Consider the following 16,601-nt stretch of genomic DNA (forward strand, 5'->3'; position numbering starts at 1 on the left):
TTTTTTCCAGGGGCCCTGCCCAGCCAATTCCAGCCCACACCTTGAATTCAACACAAGATGCCCTGTTCTGATTGGTCACACAGTTACCTCCATGGTCATATGCCCTGTGTATCAGTCTGAGCTGGTCTTTGCTGTGCCTGGTACTATGACACAACATGGGAACAAAGAGTGAACAAGACTGTCACAAAGGGCGCTTACCTAGGTAGTGTGCTCAATGCACACAGACACCTCCAAAGGCATCGGGAGGCTGGGAAAGGCAGAATTAGGTGGGATCCAGAGCCTCTGTAGGGATGGGTGGGCTTCCTAGAGGAGGTGACACTGATGCAGTTCCACGGACAGAGCAGAATTTGCCCAAGGAGAGAAGGAGAGAGGGCATGTAGGCTGTGAGAATGGTTCATCTTATCAAAATTATCATTGCTGAGTATGTTTGTCATTTCTCGGTTGCAGGCACAGTGTCTAAATCAACCAATTTTTATTACTGCTAATAAGGAAGTGATCAGATCACAGGCCAAGTTAGGGATCCTGTAATTCTAGGACCAAGGTTCCACCCTGGACAGCTCAGCAGAGACCTGAAGGATGTGCAGGATGTCTGGGAAAAGCCACAGGGCTTTCTGATATTACAGTGACCTGTCTTGAATTCGTTAGGGTACAGCCCTGAGATTAAAAACATTTACAGAGGTCACACTGGCAATGCATGACATCAACCATTCCGGGCCATTCAGCACATTCACAGTGCGGTGCCACCACCTCCTCTGGTTGCAGCACACTCCCCTTCCACCAGAGGGCACTCCTGAGCCCATGGGCAGCTCCTCCCCACTCTCTCCTCTCCCAGCCCCTGGCCACCACTCATGGACATTCTGTCTTCGTGGAATTTCCCCTTCCAGATGTTTCATATAAATGGAATCATGTAATGCGTGCTCTCTTGTGTCTGAATTCTTTCATTCATGCATTTTAAAGTTAACCTCTCTTATGCCACGTATTTCACATCTGTAATAACTGAAGAAGCAACTATTGTATGGCTACATCACTATCTGTTTATCCATCCATCCACTGCTTTGCCTTGTGTCTGGCTTTTAGCTATCGTGAATAGTGGTGCTATGAACACGCAGGCGTATGTCTTTATTTAAGAATTTGTGTTCAGTTCGCTTAGACATCTATCCGGCAGTGCAATTGCTGGTAATTCTGTGCTCAATGACTGAGGAGCTGCCAAACTGTTCCACACAGTGGCTGCCTTGTTACATCCTCACCAGCAACAGTTGAGGTTTCCACATTTCCTATACATCCTCACCAACACTTCCGTTTTCCCTTTTTAAAAAATAACCATCCCAGTGGTTGTGATGTAGTAAAGTTTCTGGGATTTTGACTTTGTGCTCCCAATGGTAGTTAATAATCTGTGAGAATTCAGCCAGAGGCAGAGAGGGCAAGTGAAGAGTGTGATTGGGAACCTGGTCTACCAGGTCCCGGAGGCTTCTTTGGGCTCCCGAGACACCTGTTCTCTCTACTGTGTACACAGCTGCCTAGAAGGCATCCATAGAATGTGACTGATGTGCGGGCCCCAGGTGGGTTATTTAAACCTGCTCAGCCTCAGTTGCCTGATCTGTAGAATGAGGGTTAATAATTATGTCTTTCCCTTCCTATAGGAGCCCAGGGCAGACCAGACCCTGATCTGTGACCTGAGGGGCTTGGGGCCTGAACCTGCAGGTCAGAGTCCCGGTGTCACTGGGGGAAGAGAACATGTGACCTTGCCCATCACACACCTGATCCTTAGCAAACCCTCTAGAAATGTTCACTCACATGAGCTCATATGAGTTTAAGTAGTAGCCAAAAAGGCAAGCATTATAGAGTAAGCACAAGTTATGAACTGTGTTGTTTCTTAGCAAAAGGAGACATGAGTTCAAGTTGTAGTTGAAAAATAAATATAAGGCCGGGAGTTTGCTGACTGAATCTTCACCTTTTTCCTTCTAATTATGTTTAAATGCCTCCTTTTCCACCTGCTGTGTGAGGAGCCACTGAGTCATAAATGTTCAGGACATTATTTCCTGGAATCTAACTGGGGCTGGGGGGTGGGTCTGCCCAGATGTCCGAGCTCAGGGCCCTCCAACCCTACCTTCCCCACCCACCACACAGATGCATGTTACCTATCTATATCTGTCATCTATCTATCTATATCAGCTATCTATCTGTAGTGCATCGTCCAACTAACTAGCTATCATCTGTCTACAAAGAAAAGCAAGGATGTACACTGATACATGCAGTTCCAATCTCTGACTCCACAGGGTTTCTTCTGGTTTCCCCTTTCCTGGACCAGGGACTGCCTTCTCTAACAGGGTAAACCTGTCTTCCATTATCCGCAATATGTTCACTTAATCAACCTCCCTTTGTGTAGCTATTGCCACTCAGCCTCTTTCCACCCCTGATATCCTCCTCTCCCTCCATTGTTCTCCACACCCTATGTAGGCTCTGGGTGCCCTGGCCAGGCCATTCTTCTGGGAAGACACTCTTTGCTCCCTGCCTGGGCACCCACACCCGTGCCTACTGCTGTTCCTGTGGACACCGTCCCCCCTCAGTCTCCAACTTGGAGCCACTGATCCCACCTTCTCTGCCCATACCCTGAAGGGTAAGGCTGTCCACCTTCTGTGCTCCCCCAACAGCTTTAGAACTGGACTATCCAGGAAAACACTAGCAATGAAGGGGTTGTGGATGGAAGGAGCAGAAAAGGGAAAGGAAAGGCTGTGTGCAGCTTCTGATATCAACTGAAACTGGCCGGTGACTGTAGCCTTTCTCCCCAATCAACTGATCAATCAACCATCTTTAATCCCATGTTCATTATGTTAAGACAGTTGGCAATTGAGGGTGGAAAACAAAGACACTTCAAGAAAACTTGTTTCCTGCCTTCAAGAAATATCAGGAGAAATGAGATGAAAACTTTTCATCAAAACTAATAACAAATTATGTGCATCTGTTGTTATATAAAACATATGCTCAAAAAAAGTAGATTTAAACCGTGAAAGATAGCTCAGTTGGTAAAGAATCCACCTGCAATGAAGGAGACCCTGGTTCAATAACTGGGCTGGGAAGATCCTCTCAAGAAGGGACAGGCTACCCATTACAGTATTCTTGGGCTTCCCTTGTGGCTCAGCTGGTAAAGAATCTGCCTGCAATGCAGAAGACCTGGATTTGATCCCTGTGTTGGGAAGATCCCCTGGAGAAGGGAAAGGCTACACACTCCAATATTCTGGCCTGGAGAATTCCATGAACTGTATAATCCATGGGGTCACAAAGAGTTGGACATGACGGAGAAACTTTCACTTTCATACATTTTAAGAAATGGGCAAAACACTGTGGAATGATTCTTACCTATGTAACATAACAAACAGCAGTTTTGAAAAAGACCCCACCCACCAGGAATTGTGACAGCCAAGTGTTTAGTCACTGGCTCTCCCTGACTCAGTTGTACACATTCCCCCTAAAGTGAAGGATGGTATCCTAACACTTTTGTAAAGAGATGTTTACAGAGTTCCTCAATAGAATATTAGATTTGGAATATATAAAATAAAACCTGTGATTTATTAAAAAATGTCAGAACTTTAGTCACCATGATAATTCTTATTTTTGATAATTCACTGATAAAACTGTTGAGACATTTTCTTTCTTGATCAGTGCTCTGGAAGAGTAGATGGTACTAACTGGGGGTGGGTGGAGATGGTCCTTTGAGAATCAGATAAGCTGAGTGTAAGTGTCTGGCCCTCATTAGTGGCCTCGTTCATGTTACACAACATATAACATCACACAGACACTGAGAAAGCTAAACGAATGGGCAGATACCCTAGTCATCCAGCAAGTGCAATAAGTGAAGCCCATCTTTATTTCTGAGTTTTATCACAAAGTAAATCAAGTTCCCTGAAATTCTGGGACACAGCTCTTTGAAGAACAAAGCCTCCCGGTCCTTAGGGGAAGTCAAGCTCCACTTATGGTCTCATCTCTGAGCACAACCTTCAGAACAATGGGTTTTTCCGGTCTTATAATTCCTTGACTGTTTATTTTCAAGGGGATCTGCAACAGTTAAGAGAACCAATGAATGAAGCACCACCACCAACAGAAGCAAAATAGGCAAGATACATTACAGACAATAGTGCTTTGCAACAATATACAAACTACTTTCAGCATCGTATATCTTTGATTTTTTTTAAACTACCAATTCAATGTGTTTAATAGCTATAGGGACAGACAGGCTGTCAATGTTTCCTTGATTAAACTTTAACAGTTTGTGAATTTCAGAAAATTGGTCTATTTAACTTACACTATAAAATATATGGGCATAAAGTCATTTCTAGTACTCACTATTCACTTTTTTAAATTGTTTTAATTCCTCTTTCACTGAGATATAAATGATTAATGGCAAAAACATTTGACTTAACATATATGTGAAATTACTACCACAATAAGTTTAGTTAACATCCATCAACTCATAAGAGATAGAAAAGGAAAAAATACTGTTTTCCTCTTATGAACACTTTTAGGATCTACTCTCTTCTAGTATATAAAAATGTCAACTCTAATCATCATGTTTTACATGATAGTCCTAGTATTTATTATCTATAAATAGACATTTATACCTTTTGATCATTTTCATCCAATTCCCCTCTTTATCTTTGATTCTCTATACTTTGTAAGTTATGTCAAGACCGGATAGTGAAAGCATTCATTCATCATTCATTGCACAAAATATCGATTGAGCGCTATGCCTATGAAGCATTATGCCTGTTTTTTAAACATGCCCTGGTTCCCTAGTGCAGTGAAAATGGTGAACTTTTGATGACCTACAGTTTTTTGTCTGAGATTTTTAGCCCCTTTCTCACCCAGTCACTCCTGTGTTGGGGGAACCAACAGAGTGACCTAACCTCAGTTGACTGAAGGACAAGCAAGGAGCTGTGGAGGGAGAAGCCCCAGCCCATGGGGTACTGGGTGGAGCTTGCAGGGGCATCTGGCCTTCCCAGGGGTGCCCGAGGCCCCCTTTCTCTCAGGTTTGAGTCCCCTGCATGTACACACTTACAGGACACCCACAAGTAAAATGGAAACATCTTTACCCTCCTCTTCCCCGAGAAAGCTACTCAAAGGGAGCAGCTGCTTATTAAATGTATGACTCCTAGAAATAAACCTTATTTTAGGGCCATGCTTGAGATGAATCAATGCCAACTGTTCTGTGTGCTCCTCAGAGAGAGATTTCAGGTCTTTCAATAACTGTAACAAATTGTTATTTTAAAAGTGGGGTTTTTTCCATTTATTTTTATTAGTTGGAGGCTAATTACTTTACAATATTGTAGTGGTAAATTATTATTTTAAACTTTCAAATGGTATGCATTTTCCCTGCAGGTAGACACACAGACACACATAAAACTAGGAAGCACACAAATGACATTTGATAAATTTATAAAATTCAAACTCTCCCGTTATTTGTGTCCAAGAGTTCTAATCAACTGCAAGTCACTTCTTAAACATTTGCCTGATGACGTCAAGGCACCATTGGGCGTTTATGGAAGGAATAAAATGAGGGGACAGAGTTAAAGACCTTCTCAGGTGCAAATGAAACAAAGGAACCAAACTGGCTGGTTCAGGGACAAAGTATTGTTAGGTGGTAGGACCCATGACGCCAGCCTGTGGTGCCTGTAAACACAGCAGAGGGGAGAGTGGGCGCTGGCCTGGACGGGCAGGCTGCATGGAGGGGCTCGGGACTGCACTGGAACTCGAAGGGGGAGAACGGACTGGAGGGTGGACAGGAAGGACACACACAGTCATTGTTAGAATGTGAAGGGAGTCCAGCTGGATGGCAGCAGGATCCCTGGCAGGTGAGGGGCTGTGGGAAGCCTTCCCATCTGGCAGAAATGCTTTCACTCAGGGATCACTGTGGCTGCACAGGAGGATCAGTGGGGCTGCTCTCAACGCCACACCCTGGGGAATTATTTTAGAGACACTGAGATGACCTCGGCATCGGGATATTTCTCCCCAGTAATTTCTTTATACAAACAGTGGCTGAGAATCACTGTCAGGAGAGCTTCTGTAAGTCCCCATGGAGAAGGGCATCACTGAAAAGTCGTAACATGGTCATCACTGCTCTCACGACTTTGTACGACATTTTCCTTCCTTCCAGTGGACATGAAACCAAATTTTAAAAGTTGCTCAAATTCAGCCTTTATTTTCCATGTTTATGAACACATTTGCAATATAAAGCAATGCATGGGAGATACCATCACATTCAAGGTGATATTGTCTCTAGGAAGAGGGGGACAAGAACTGAGGGAGATGTAAAAGGGATACCTTTTGTATGTGTAGTAGTTTTTTACTGTATATATTTTTAAAAGACTTGAAGTTAACATATCAGAATGTCTGGGACTTCCATGGTGGTCCAGTGGTTAAGAATGTCTTGCAATGCAGGGGATGAGGGTTCAATCCCCAGTTGGGGAACTAAGATCCCGCATTCTGGGAAGCAACTAAACCCGCAAGCCACATCTTTCTACGCGCTGCAAAGAAAGATCCTCCATGACTCAATGAAAATCCCACATGCCACAACTAAAACCTGATGCAGCCTAACAAATAAATATTTTTAAAATAAATAAATAAATAAAAGTTGCTCAAATTCACTGACTTCGTATAGTCATGTTGTGCTAACTGCCTTGACTGTAGATGACCTTTACAGTTGGGTCTTTATGAAGCCGCAAACTTAGCCCTCCAGAGATGAAAGACAGTTAAAGCTCACAGATGGATTGAGATAGATTCTCTTTCTAGTAAATTAAATTATTATTTGAATAGATCACAACCTTATAGACACAGAGAGATACACCTCAGTTAAAAAATTCTCAGTAAAACATTATTTATGCAAATAACGAACTGCTGACCTGTGTTTCTTTACAAGGTTTGAAGGAGAAGTTCTGCAGGATTCTGACAACAGCAAGTTTCATGTTCATGATGGCAAACCTCATGCCAATGCAATTTCGGGGTCCAGTTCCAAAAGGCAGGTAGACGTAAGGATTTATGCTGTCCTTGTTCTTCTTACTGAACCTGGATCCACAACAGTAGATAAAACAAGTGAATGAAACAGAAAAATCACAGGAGCTCCAGGCGTGAGATTTTAACTTAAACCCTCAACCAGTAGCATAAGGGAGACTCCTGTGGTCGAGTGACTGAATCCTGCTGTGTTGATTCTGCTGTTTGAAAGGTAAGCCCCAGGGCCTTCCCACTCCCCGGACACCACAGGAGCTTTCAGTTCTGGTGAGCTGATGAGATGAAGACTGTTTAAAGAAAATGTATCTTTAAATATGAAATTACCATTCAGGGTGGTGAGATGTTAGGAAATGAGACTGATTGCAGGAAAAGTGAGTTCCTGCCTTCACGAACGCTTATATTGGTCATGTGCTCAGAGAGGAGGAAGCAGGGAACGTCTCTGAATATTTAAATTGTTAGTTTTCTATTGTTTTCCCCTTCCTTGCTCTTGTGTGGGTATGTCTCTCTCTCCCTCACACAGAGGATGCTGAAGTCAGTAGATTTATGAGGGCATATGACTCAACTCAACTCTGGTTCAATCACTGATTTCCTTGTCTGTTCCACAAACTGATAAAGTCCTTGATGGCTAGACCTCTGCTTTATTCAAATTTGACTCTTCAAATTTGGATTTGGAGAAGTGATAATGGCATTGTGGTTGTATATATTTTCAGTTCAGTTCAGTTCAGTCACTCATTCGTGTCCGACTCTTTGCGATCCCATGAACCGCAGCACACCAGGCCTCCCATCCATCACCAACTCCCGGAGTCCACCCAAACCCATGTCCACCGAGTCAGTGATGCCATCTAACCATCTTGTCATCCGTCATCCCCTTCTCCTCCTGCCCTCAATCTTTCCCAGCATCAGGATCTTTTCCAATGAGTCAACTCTTCGCATCAGGTGGCCAAAGTTTTGGAGTTTCAGCTTCAGCATCAGTCCTTCTAATGAACACCCAGGACTAATCTCCTATAGGATGGACCTGTTGGATCTACTTGCAGTCCAAGGGACTCTCAAGAGTCTTCTCCAACACCACAGTTCAAAAGCATCAATTCTTTAGCACTCAGCTTTCTTTATAGTCCAGGTCTCACATCCATACATGACCACTGGAAAAACCATAGCCTTGACTAGATGGACCTTTGTTGACAAAGTAATGTCTCTGCTTTTCAATATGCTGTCTATGTTGGTCATAACTTTCCTTCTAAGGAGTAAGCGTCTTTTAATTTCATGGCTGCAATCACCATCTGCAGTGATTTTGGAGCCCAGAAATATAAAGTCATCCACTGTTTCCCCGTCTATTTCCCATGAAGTGATGGGACCAGATGCCATGATCTTAGTTTTCTGAATGTTGAGCTTTAAGCCAACTTTTTCTCTCTCCTCTTTCACTTTCATCAAGAGGCTCTTTAGTTCTTCTTCACTTTCTGTCATAAGGGTGGTGTCATCTGCATATCTGAGGCTACTGATATTTCTCCTGGCAATCTTGATTCCAGCTTGTGCTTCCTCCAGCCCAGAATTACTCATGATGTACTCTGCATATAAGTTCAATAAGCAGGGTGACAATATACAGCCTTGACGTACTCCTTTTCCTATTTGGAACCAGTCTGTTGTTCCATGTCCAGTTCTAACTGTTGCTTCCTGACCTGCATACAGGTTTCTCAAGAGGCAGGTCAGGTGGTCTAGTATGCCCATCTCTTTCAGAACTTTCCACAGTTTGTGGTGATCCACACAGTCAAAGGCTTTGGCATAGTCAATAAAGCAGAAATAGATGTTTTTCTGGAACTCTCTTGCTTTTTCAATGATCCAGCAGATGTTGGCAATTTGATCTCTGGTTCCTCTGCCTTTTCTAAAACCAGTTTGAACATCTGTAAGTTCACAGTTCACGTACTGCTGAAGCTTGGCTTGGAGAATTTTAAGCATTACTTTACTAGAGTGTGAGATGAGTGCAATTGTGTGGTAGTTTGAGCATTCTCTGGCATTGCCTTTCTTTCGGATTGGAATGAAAACTGACCTTTTCCAGTCCTGTGGTCACTGCTGAGTTTTCCATATCTGCTAGCATATTTAGTGCAGCACTTTCACAGCATCATCTTTCAGGATTTGAAATAGCTCAAATGGAAGTCCATCACTTCCACTAGCTTTGTTGGTAGTGATGCTTCCTAAGGCCCACTTGACTTCACATTCCAGGATGTCTGGCTCTAGGTGAGTGATCACACCATTGTAATTATCTGGGTCAGGAAGATCTTTTTTGTACAGTTCTTCTGTGTATTCTTGCCACCTCTTCTTAATATCTTCTGTTTCTGTTAGGTCCCTACCATTTCTGTCCTTTATTGAGCCCATCTTTGCATGAAATGTTCCCTTGGTATCTCTAATTTTCTTGAAGAAATCTCTAGTCTTTCCCATTCTATTGTTTTCCTCTATTTCCTTCAATCAATCACTGAGGAAGGCTTTCTTTGCTCCTTGCTATTCTTTGGAACTCTGCATTCAAATGGGTATATCTTTTCTTTTCTCCTTTGATTTTCACTTCCTTTCTTTTCACAGCTATTTGTATATATTTTGAAGAGTCCATATTATAAAAAATATTCTGGAAGAATATTCTGTAAGAATACATTAAACATGATTCATAAAACTTGTGCCTATAAACTATACTGTGTATATGTCAAAAACTCTTTATAATCTGCTTTAACATTTGGACTTCTCACTCCCTCGACCAGACCCTGAAACAGACAGGTGAGCACTAGTTCTGTGCTCGACGGCTGAGTGGTTTTAGGTTTCTGACGCTGCAGGAGGGGAAGTTGCTGAGCTTGAGGCAGACAGTGAGGTTCCCTGGTCCAGACTCTGACTCTTCTTTCAGCAGTGGTATGGGTACAGGTCCTGCTAGCGCTAGAGACACTAGGGTGAGCAAGACACAGTCCCTGCCATCACAGAGCTTACAGTCAGGGGCTCATAAAATGCTAGATCCCAGATAGTACCTAAAATGTTCAATCCAAATTTTTCTCATCATAAAATAAATGGGAGAGCATCAACTCTCTCCAGAGTCCAATGTGTCCAAACCAGACCCTGACTCTGAATTCCCAGAAGACAAAGCTTCACCTCTCCAAGGCAGGTGTCTAGATGACTAGACAGCAGAGGACTTCTCTTTGGAAGGTCAAAAAACATGGAGGCAAAATGGAGCTGGCCTAGGTCTACAGCCACAGACGGAACCAGGCCACCTATGTCTCCTCCATCCTCACCGAGGCTGCTGGAACCACCTGGGATGACTACAGCCCCACAATAATAATAGAGGGAACAGCAGCCAATGTTCAAAGAAATGGAAATGTGGGAATATTAGTGATGAATTCAAAGAGCTAAAGAACAGACAGGAAGACTTAAAGGAAATAGAAACCAATACACTTAAAATAATATAGCTGTGGAATATTACTCAGCCATTAAAAAGAATTAATTTGAATCAGTTCTAATGAGATGGATGAAACTGGAGCCCATTATACAGAGTGAAGTAAGCCAGAAAGATAAAGAACATTACAGCATACTAACACATATATATGGAATTTAGAAAAATGGTAATGATAACCCTATATGCAAAACAGAAAAAGAGACACAGATATACAGAACAGACTTTTGGACTCTGTGGTCTCAGGGTGGGATGTTTTGAGAGAACAGCATCGAAACATGTATATTATCTATGGCAAACAGATCACCAGCCCAGGTTGAATGCATGAGACAAGTGCTCGGGCCTGGTGCACTGGGAAGACCCAGAGGGATCGGGTAGAGAGGGAGGTGGGAGGGGGGATCGGGATGGGGAATACATGTAACTCCATGGCTGATTCATGTCAATGTATGACAAAAACCACTACAATATTGTAAAGTAATTAGCTTCCAACTAATAAAAATAAATGAAAAAAAATAATATAGCTTAAGTAAATTATAGCAGGTGCAACAATTATATATATATATATAAAACACAGAATTCCATTTATACTTTACTGTTAAATACAGTAAGCAATTGAAAAATAAACTATACATAATGCCATTCTAAGTTTTAACAATCTGTATATGCATAGAAAAATGTCCACAGGACTTACATTGCACTATTAATGAGGCCTATCTTAAGATATTGGGCTTCCCTGGTGGCTCAGTGATGAAGTATCCACCTGCCAATGCGGGAGATGTGGGTTCGATCCCCAGGTCGGGAATATCCCCTGGAGAAGAAAATAGCAACCCACTCCAGTCTTCTTGCCTGGAAAATCCCATGGACAGAGGAGACTGGTGGGATACAGTTCATGAGGTCACAAAGAGTCGGAAATGACTTAAGTGACTAAACAACAAAGAAGCTTAGGTTTTAGGAATGCACACAACTAAATTTTTCTTTTTTTTTTTTTAGTTTATGGTTGGTAAAGTTTTTAATCAAATAATATCATTCTTGGAATAAGAAAATACATTTAACAATAAAAAGTTGTAAAATAAAAATGATTGTACAGTCACATATTCATCACCCATAATAAGGGTTGTCAGAATACACTCTGAGCAACTAGATCAGAGAGGGTCCCCTTCCCTCGGGTCTTGTACCTTTCAGGACGGAACTCCTCAGGCTCTGGCCAGAATTCTGGGTCTCTGTGAAGCACGGAGACTGGCACTGTCGCTGTTGTCCCTTTGGGAATGGACACTCCATGGATTTCCACATCCTTCTTACAGAACCTATCAATTCTAACAGCAATTGGGTACATTCTGAGAGTCTCATTCACCACCATGTCAAGATACTCCATCTGTGCCAGGACATCGTAGGTTGGAGGCGCCTGGGAAGAAAGAAAGAGATTTTGATAAATTAAGATAGCAGATCAACCTTCAACTCCATCTATGTAGACCTACTGGAATGTTAGGTGCTCCAGGGAATAATTTAAGTTGGTAAAGGACCTTTGCATTTATAGACATTACCATGATGTCCTTTGACCTCTCAATGCCCATTGAGATGTATGTGGTGGTGACCAAGTAGTCACGATAATAGAAGAAAATTGGGACAATCGTCTAAACAGTGTGAAACACCACAGGTTATCAGCGAGTGTATTTTCTCTCTCATGAGAACAAACATGACCAACAGACTAGCACCCTTACTCTTAAGTGAAAGTCCAAAGTCAAATTTTCTTTTTAAAAGTGAGCCTACACATCTGTACCAAGGAAAGAACGTGTAAAAGAGCAAATCCCCCATTCTTAGTTGAAGACTCCTGACGGCTCATTCTCTTCATTATACATGTATAGTCTGGAAACAATATATGAAAGCTCTATAAATAATTTGGGGAGAAACAAGTTCCTTTCTAAACCAAATCTGCAAATGACGAGTAAGATTGGGAACACAATTTTAGATGCAGGGAAGTTACAAGAGGATCAGAACCCCAACCCCTGCTGCTAGAAGAGTCTCCTATTGTCCCTGTGGGTGTGACCCTAAGGTCTGAAGGTCTAAACAAGCCACTCCAGCCCCAGGGACCAGCTATTCACACCCCACAAAGAACTCCAGTTTTGGCTGAGATTCGAGACTACTGGGGGTGATACATGGCTGTCAAGTGGGGTTATATTTAAGGAGCAACATTGTAGAAGGTAAGAATCCAACTAATAAAAATAAATGAAAAAAAAGTGAACCCTAAAAAAAAAAAAAAAAGAAAAGAATGCCTCAGGAGCCAACACCATGGATCACAGCTTGACTAGATCACCAACAGGCACACAACTAGTGTCTGGAAGTATTTCATCTCCCTGTAGCTCAGGTTTCTCATATGCTATATGGAGACAGTTGCGGCTGACACTCCATAAGGTTGTGTGGCAGAGACACTCACTGCTCACCCAGCATCCCAGTCGGCCCCATTTTCCCCATTCCACTTGAAGTTAAGGCCAAATCAGCCAACAGACTGTGAGGTGATTACGTCAGTTCAGAGACAAATCATTTGAACCCTGGAAAGCAACTCTCGAGTTCCTTATTCCACAGATGACAAGAAGGTCTCGTGTTCTGGATAAGGCAGCTACAAGATGGTGGAAGCTCTGAGTCGGTTTTCCTGGGTGACTCTGTGAAGCAGAGCTATCCACTCCATCCTCCACTAACAATCCATGTTGAATCTGTAGACACAGACTGAAGTAAACCTTTGCTATGAAAGCCCCTGAGATCCCAGGGCTTGTCTGTTACTGAGGTGTAAGCTAGCCTCTCCTGACTAATAAAGAATTTCTTGAAAATTAAACATATTTATAAATAGAAAGTATTTAGACCAGACATACAAAGTAAGAATCACATATCAGCCGATAGTACTAGTATTATAAGTATTCTTATAAAAAGGAGAGAATGCAATGCCTTAGCTAGCCTCGGTCTGTTAGTTGACCTTTCAATTTTTTTGTAATCAAAAGAATCCCAATATGGGATTTACCAGGGAAGAAATATCATCTCTAATTTATGCAGGCCCTACAAAGTATTTGAAGGACCTAGGATTCTGAAAGGTCATAAGACTTGTCCAAAACCAGTCAGGTCTCACACTCATGTCCTCTGTTTCCTACCGTATATCCTTTCTTGTACACCAGGCTCCACCTAGGCTATAGTTTACTCAGGGCAGTAGACTGAATTAATGGTCCCAATTCTCCACCATTTCCTCTGTCCATTCCCTTTGCTATTAACTCTGCGGTGCCCTCCCGTTCTGACTCAGGTTGGTCAGGTGGCTCACTTTGAACCTGTGGAATACTCAGTAAGTGTAATGCTAGCAGAGTTTTTAAAGTCACCCACTGGATTAGGCCTCTTGCTCATAACATCTACCACTGCCCTGAGAAGCAGACATGTGGAGAGTGAGACATGTGAGGAGCAAAACATGTGGAGTTGAGTCAGTCCAACCACTTATCTAAGGCCAGCCTAGATCAGCCAACACCCAGACCACAGCAAGTTCAGCCAATATCAATAGATAAATATGCAGACACCATGAACTTGGGCAAACTCTGGGAGATAGTGAGGAACAGGGAGGCCTGGCGTGCTATAGTCCATGGAGTCACAAAGAGTCCAAAATGACTTAGCGACAGAACAACAACAAACATAGACACCAGAGAAATAAGTGCTTATTGTTAGTTTGGATTCTTTTCTACTGCACCACCTGGGAATGGACGTAAATGATTTGATGCTTATGCTTGGGCAAAAACCTCCTGAGTAGTGGAGAGAAGACAATCATGCTAAGGTTTCACCTTGCCCCTCTCTCTCCGGGTACCATCACTCACCTTATTGGGGAAAGTTGCATCAATTTCCTCCTGCAGCTTCTGCTGGACATCAGGGTGAGTGGCCAATTCATATACAATGAAGGAAAGAGTAGTGCTAGTGGTCTCATAGCCACCAAAAATAAAGATAATACTTTGGGCCATGAGTTCTTGGTCAGAGAGAGCTAAAAAGAAAGTCAAGACATTTTAGGTAAAGCATAGCAATGTAAAAATCATAGTTTAGATGATGAGACATTCCAGTGAAACTCCCAAACCCCTAGGGGAAATCAGGTAAAAGTAATTTAGATTCAAACTGAGAGTGATTTCTACTCTGTGTCTGTCTCACAGAGCCCAGAAAAAGCCAAGAACTGTCTTAATTGAGTTTTTCACAGGTCTATACTATTCTTGGCTCTCTGTTCCTGGCAATTCCACGCCCCCTCCAACACAGCTCGGTATTTCAAGTGATAGCACTTCTAACATTTACAGTGTTATCAGCGTGTCCCTTAGAGAACTGTAAAAGAACTTTAGCTCCAAGTAAAATGGAGTAGCATTCTCTTCTAGAATATTTTAAATTATCCTAGTTAAGGTGTAGCTTGATTTAAGAGATTTATGATACTAAGGCTATATGATAGGGGAAATTGAATTATATTTTATCAAAACATTTCCAGGAACACAAGAGTACAATACTGGGCTACACAGGTTGGATGCATGAGACAAGTGCTCGGGCCTGGTGCACTGGGAAGACCCAGAGGGATCGGGTAAAGAGGGAGATGGGAGGGGGGATCTGGATGGGGAATACATGTAAATCCATGGCTGATTCATGTCAATGTATGACAAAAACCACTACAATATTGTAAAGTAATTAGCCTCCAACTAATAAAAATAAATGAAAAAGAAAAAAAAATACTGGGCCACTGCTAAACTCTTGTTACTCAAAGAATGGTCCATGGACCAACAGCATGAGCAGGATCTAGAAGTCTAATACAAATTCAGAACTATGGAAACAACATATGAATTTTCATGAGATGTGGAGATGTGTGTGCACAATGTAGCCTGAGAAGCATGGATTATGCCCTTGAGAGTCATCAGGTGATACAAGACCTGGGGCACAAGCCTTCAAGGAGATGATCGAGATATGTATAGAAGTTACAGAAATCAATAAAAAACTTGAAGAGTTGTGATGATCCTAGTCTAATCATTGGCATTAAAATAGCAGAAGAAATAATGTGTGCATATAAGGACATAGGCCAGTGTGAAATACAGAAAAATTAGGTCCAGGGAGTAGAATTAGCAATGCTAATTCAACTCCAGCCTGAAGGTCATCCTTTCAGTTTACACCCCCACTTTCTGCTCTTCTTTATTCTTACCAAACAGCCCTGTGATTATACACTGGTCTCCATTTTTATTTTCTCCCGAGAGACCAAGCACGCTCAGGCTCTCAGCTATTTGATGGGACTGAAGTAGGATCTTTGTTACTTAGAGCACTCAACTCAACATAGTACCTGACCCAACCAACTGACTAAAAATAAAAGCAATATAAAATAAGTGTAATAAAGATCTAGAAAGTTCTAGTTCCCCAATGATGATATGTGTGATGTTATCGTGGATAAATTCAACCCATTCCCATTGAATAAATTCAAATTCATTCCCATTTAGCATAAACCACAAAATACTCAAAGTTTAGAGTTGTGCTGTCTAATATATGACTCTTCAAATTTTAATTGATTAAAATTAAATACAACTTATCATTCAGGTTTCAGTAGCACTAGTCACACGTCTCAGGACATCCCTGGTGGCTCAGATGGTAAAGCGCCTGCCTATAATACAGGAGACCCAGGTTCAATCCCTGGGTCAGGAGGATCTCCTGGAGAAGGAAATGGCAACCCAATCTAATGTTCTTGCCTGGAAAACCCAATGGATGGAGGAGCCTGGTAGGCTACAGTCCATGGGCCACAAAGAGTCAGACATGACTGAGCAACTTCATACTCACTGACTCAGTCTCATGTCAAGTCCTCAACAGAAACTTGTGTCTAGTGGTTACTATATTGAACAGAGCAGATATAGAATATTTCCTTCATCATAGAACATTGTATTGAATAACATACTTGGAAAAATGATAAATGATAATAATAGATAGATAGACATAAGTGGGTGTACACACAGGAATAGACATAATGAGAATGGGCTGGAGTCAATTTATCCCTGCTTTCAAGAACCAGTTTTATAAAATTAATACTTTTGTGAGGTTATCACAAATTATCACAAATATTGAGAGGTTAACAATCCATTGGTAGCTTCAGATTAATCATCTAGGAGTATTCATGTCATGGAATTAAAACAAATCAGGGTCTTTTTGTTTAAGAGAGAGA

At 42.0% G+C, this 16,601-nt stretch overlaps 1 protein-coding gene across 1 annotated transcript in view; it reads right to left on the reverse strand.

Moving 5' to 3' along the window:
* Positions 1-3,842: 3,842 nt before the first annotated feature.
* Positions 3,843-16,601, reverse strand: part of LOC110142775 (cytochrome P450 3A24) — a 34,054-nt gene continuing 21,295 nt past the window's right edge. The window contains exons 9-12 of the mRNA XM_070460354.1: positions 14,257-14,417; positions 11,593-11,819; positions 6,894-7,056; positions 3,843-4,053 (exon numbers count right to left, since the gene is read on the reverse strand). Of these exons, the coding sequence (XP_070316455.1) occupies positions 3,958-4,053; positions 6,894-7,056; positions 11,593-11,819; positions 14,257-14,417 (647 nt within the window). The 3' untranslated portion in view covers positions 3,843-3,957. The remainder of the gene's footprint in view (positions 4,054-6,893; positions 7,057-11,592; positions 11,820-14,256; positions 14,418-16,601) is intronic.

The sequence above is a fragment of the Odocoileus virginianus genome, chromosome 33 (genome assembly GCF_023699985.2).
Source record: "Odocoileus virginianus isolate 20LAN1187 ecotype Illinois chromosome 33, Ovbor_1.2, whole genome shotgun sequence".
Classification (NCBI taxonomy): Eukaryota; Metazoa; Chordata; class Mammalia; order Artiodactyla; family Cervidae; genus Odocoileus; species Odocoileus virginianus.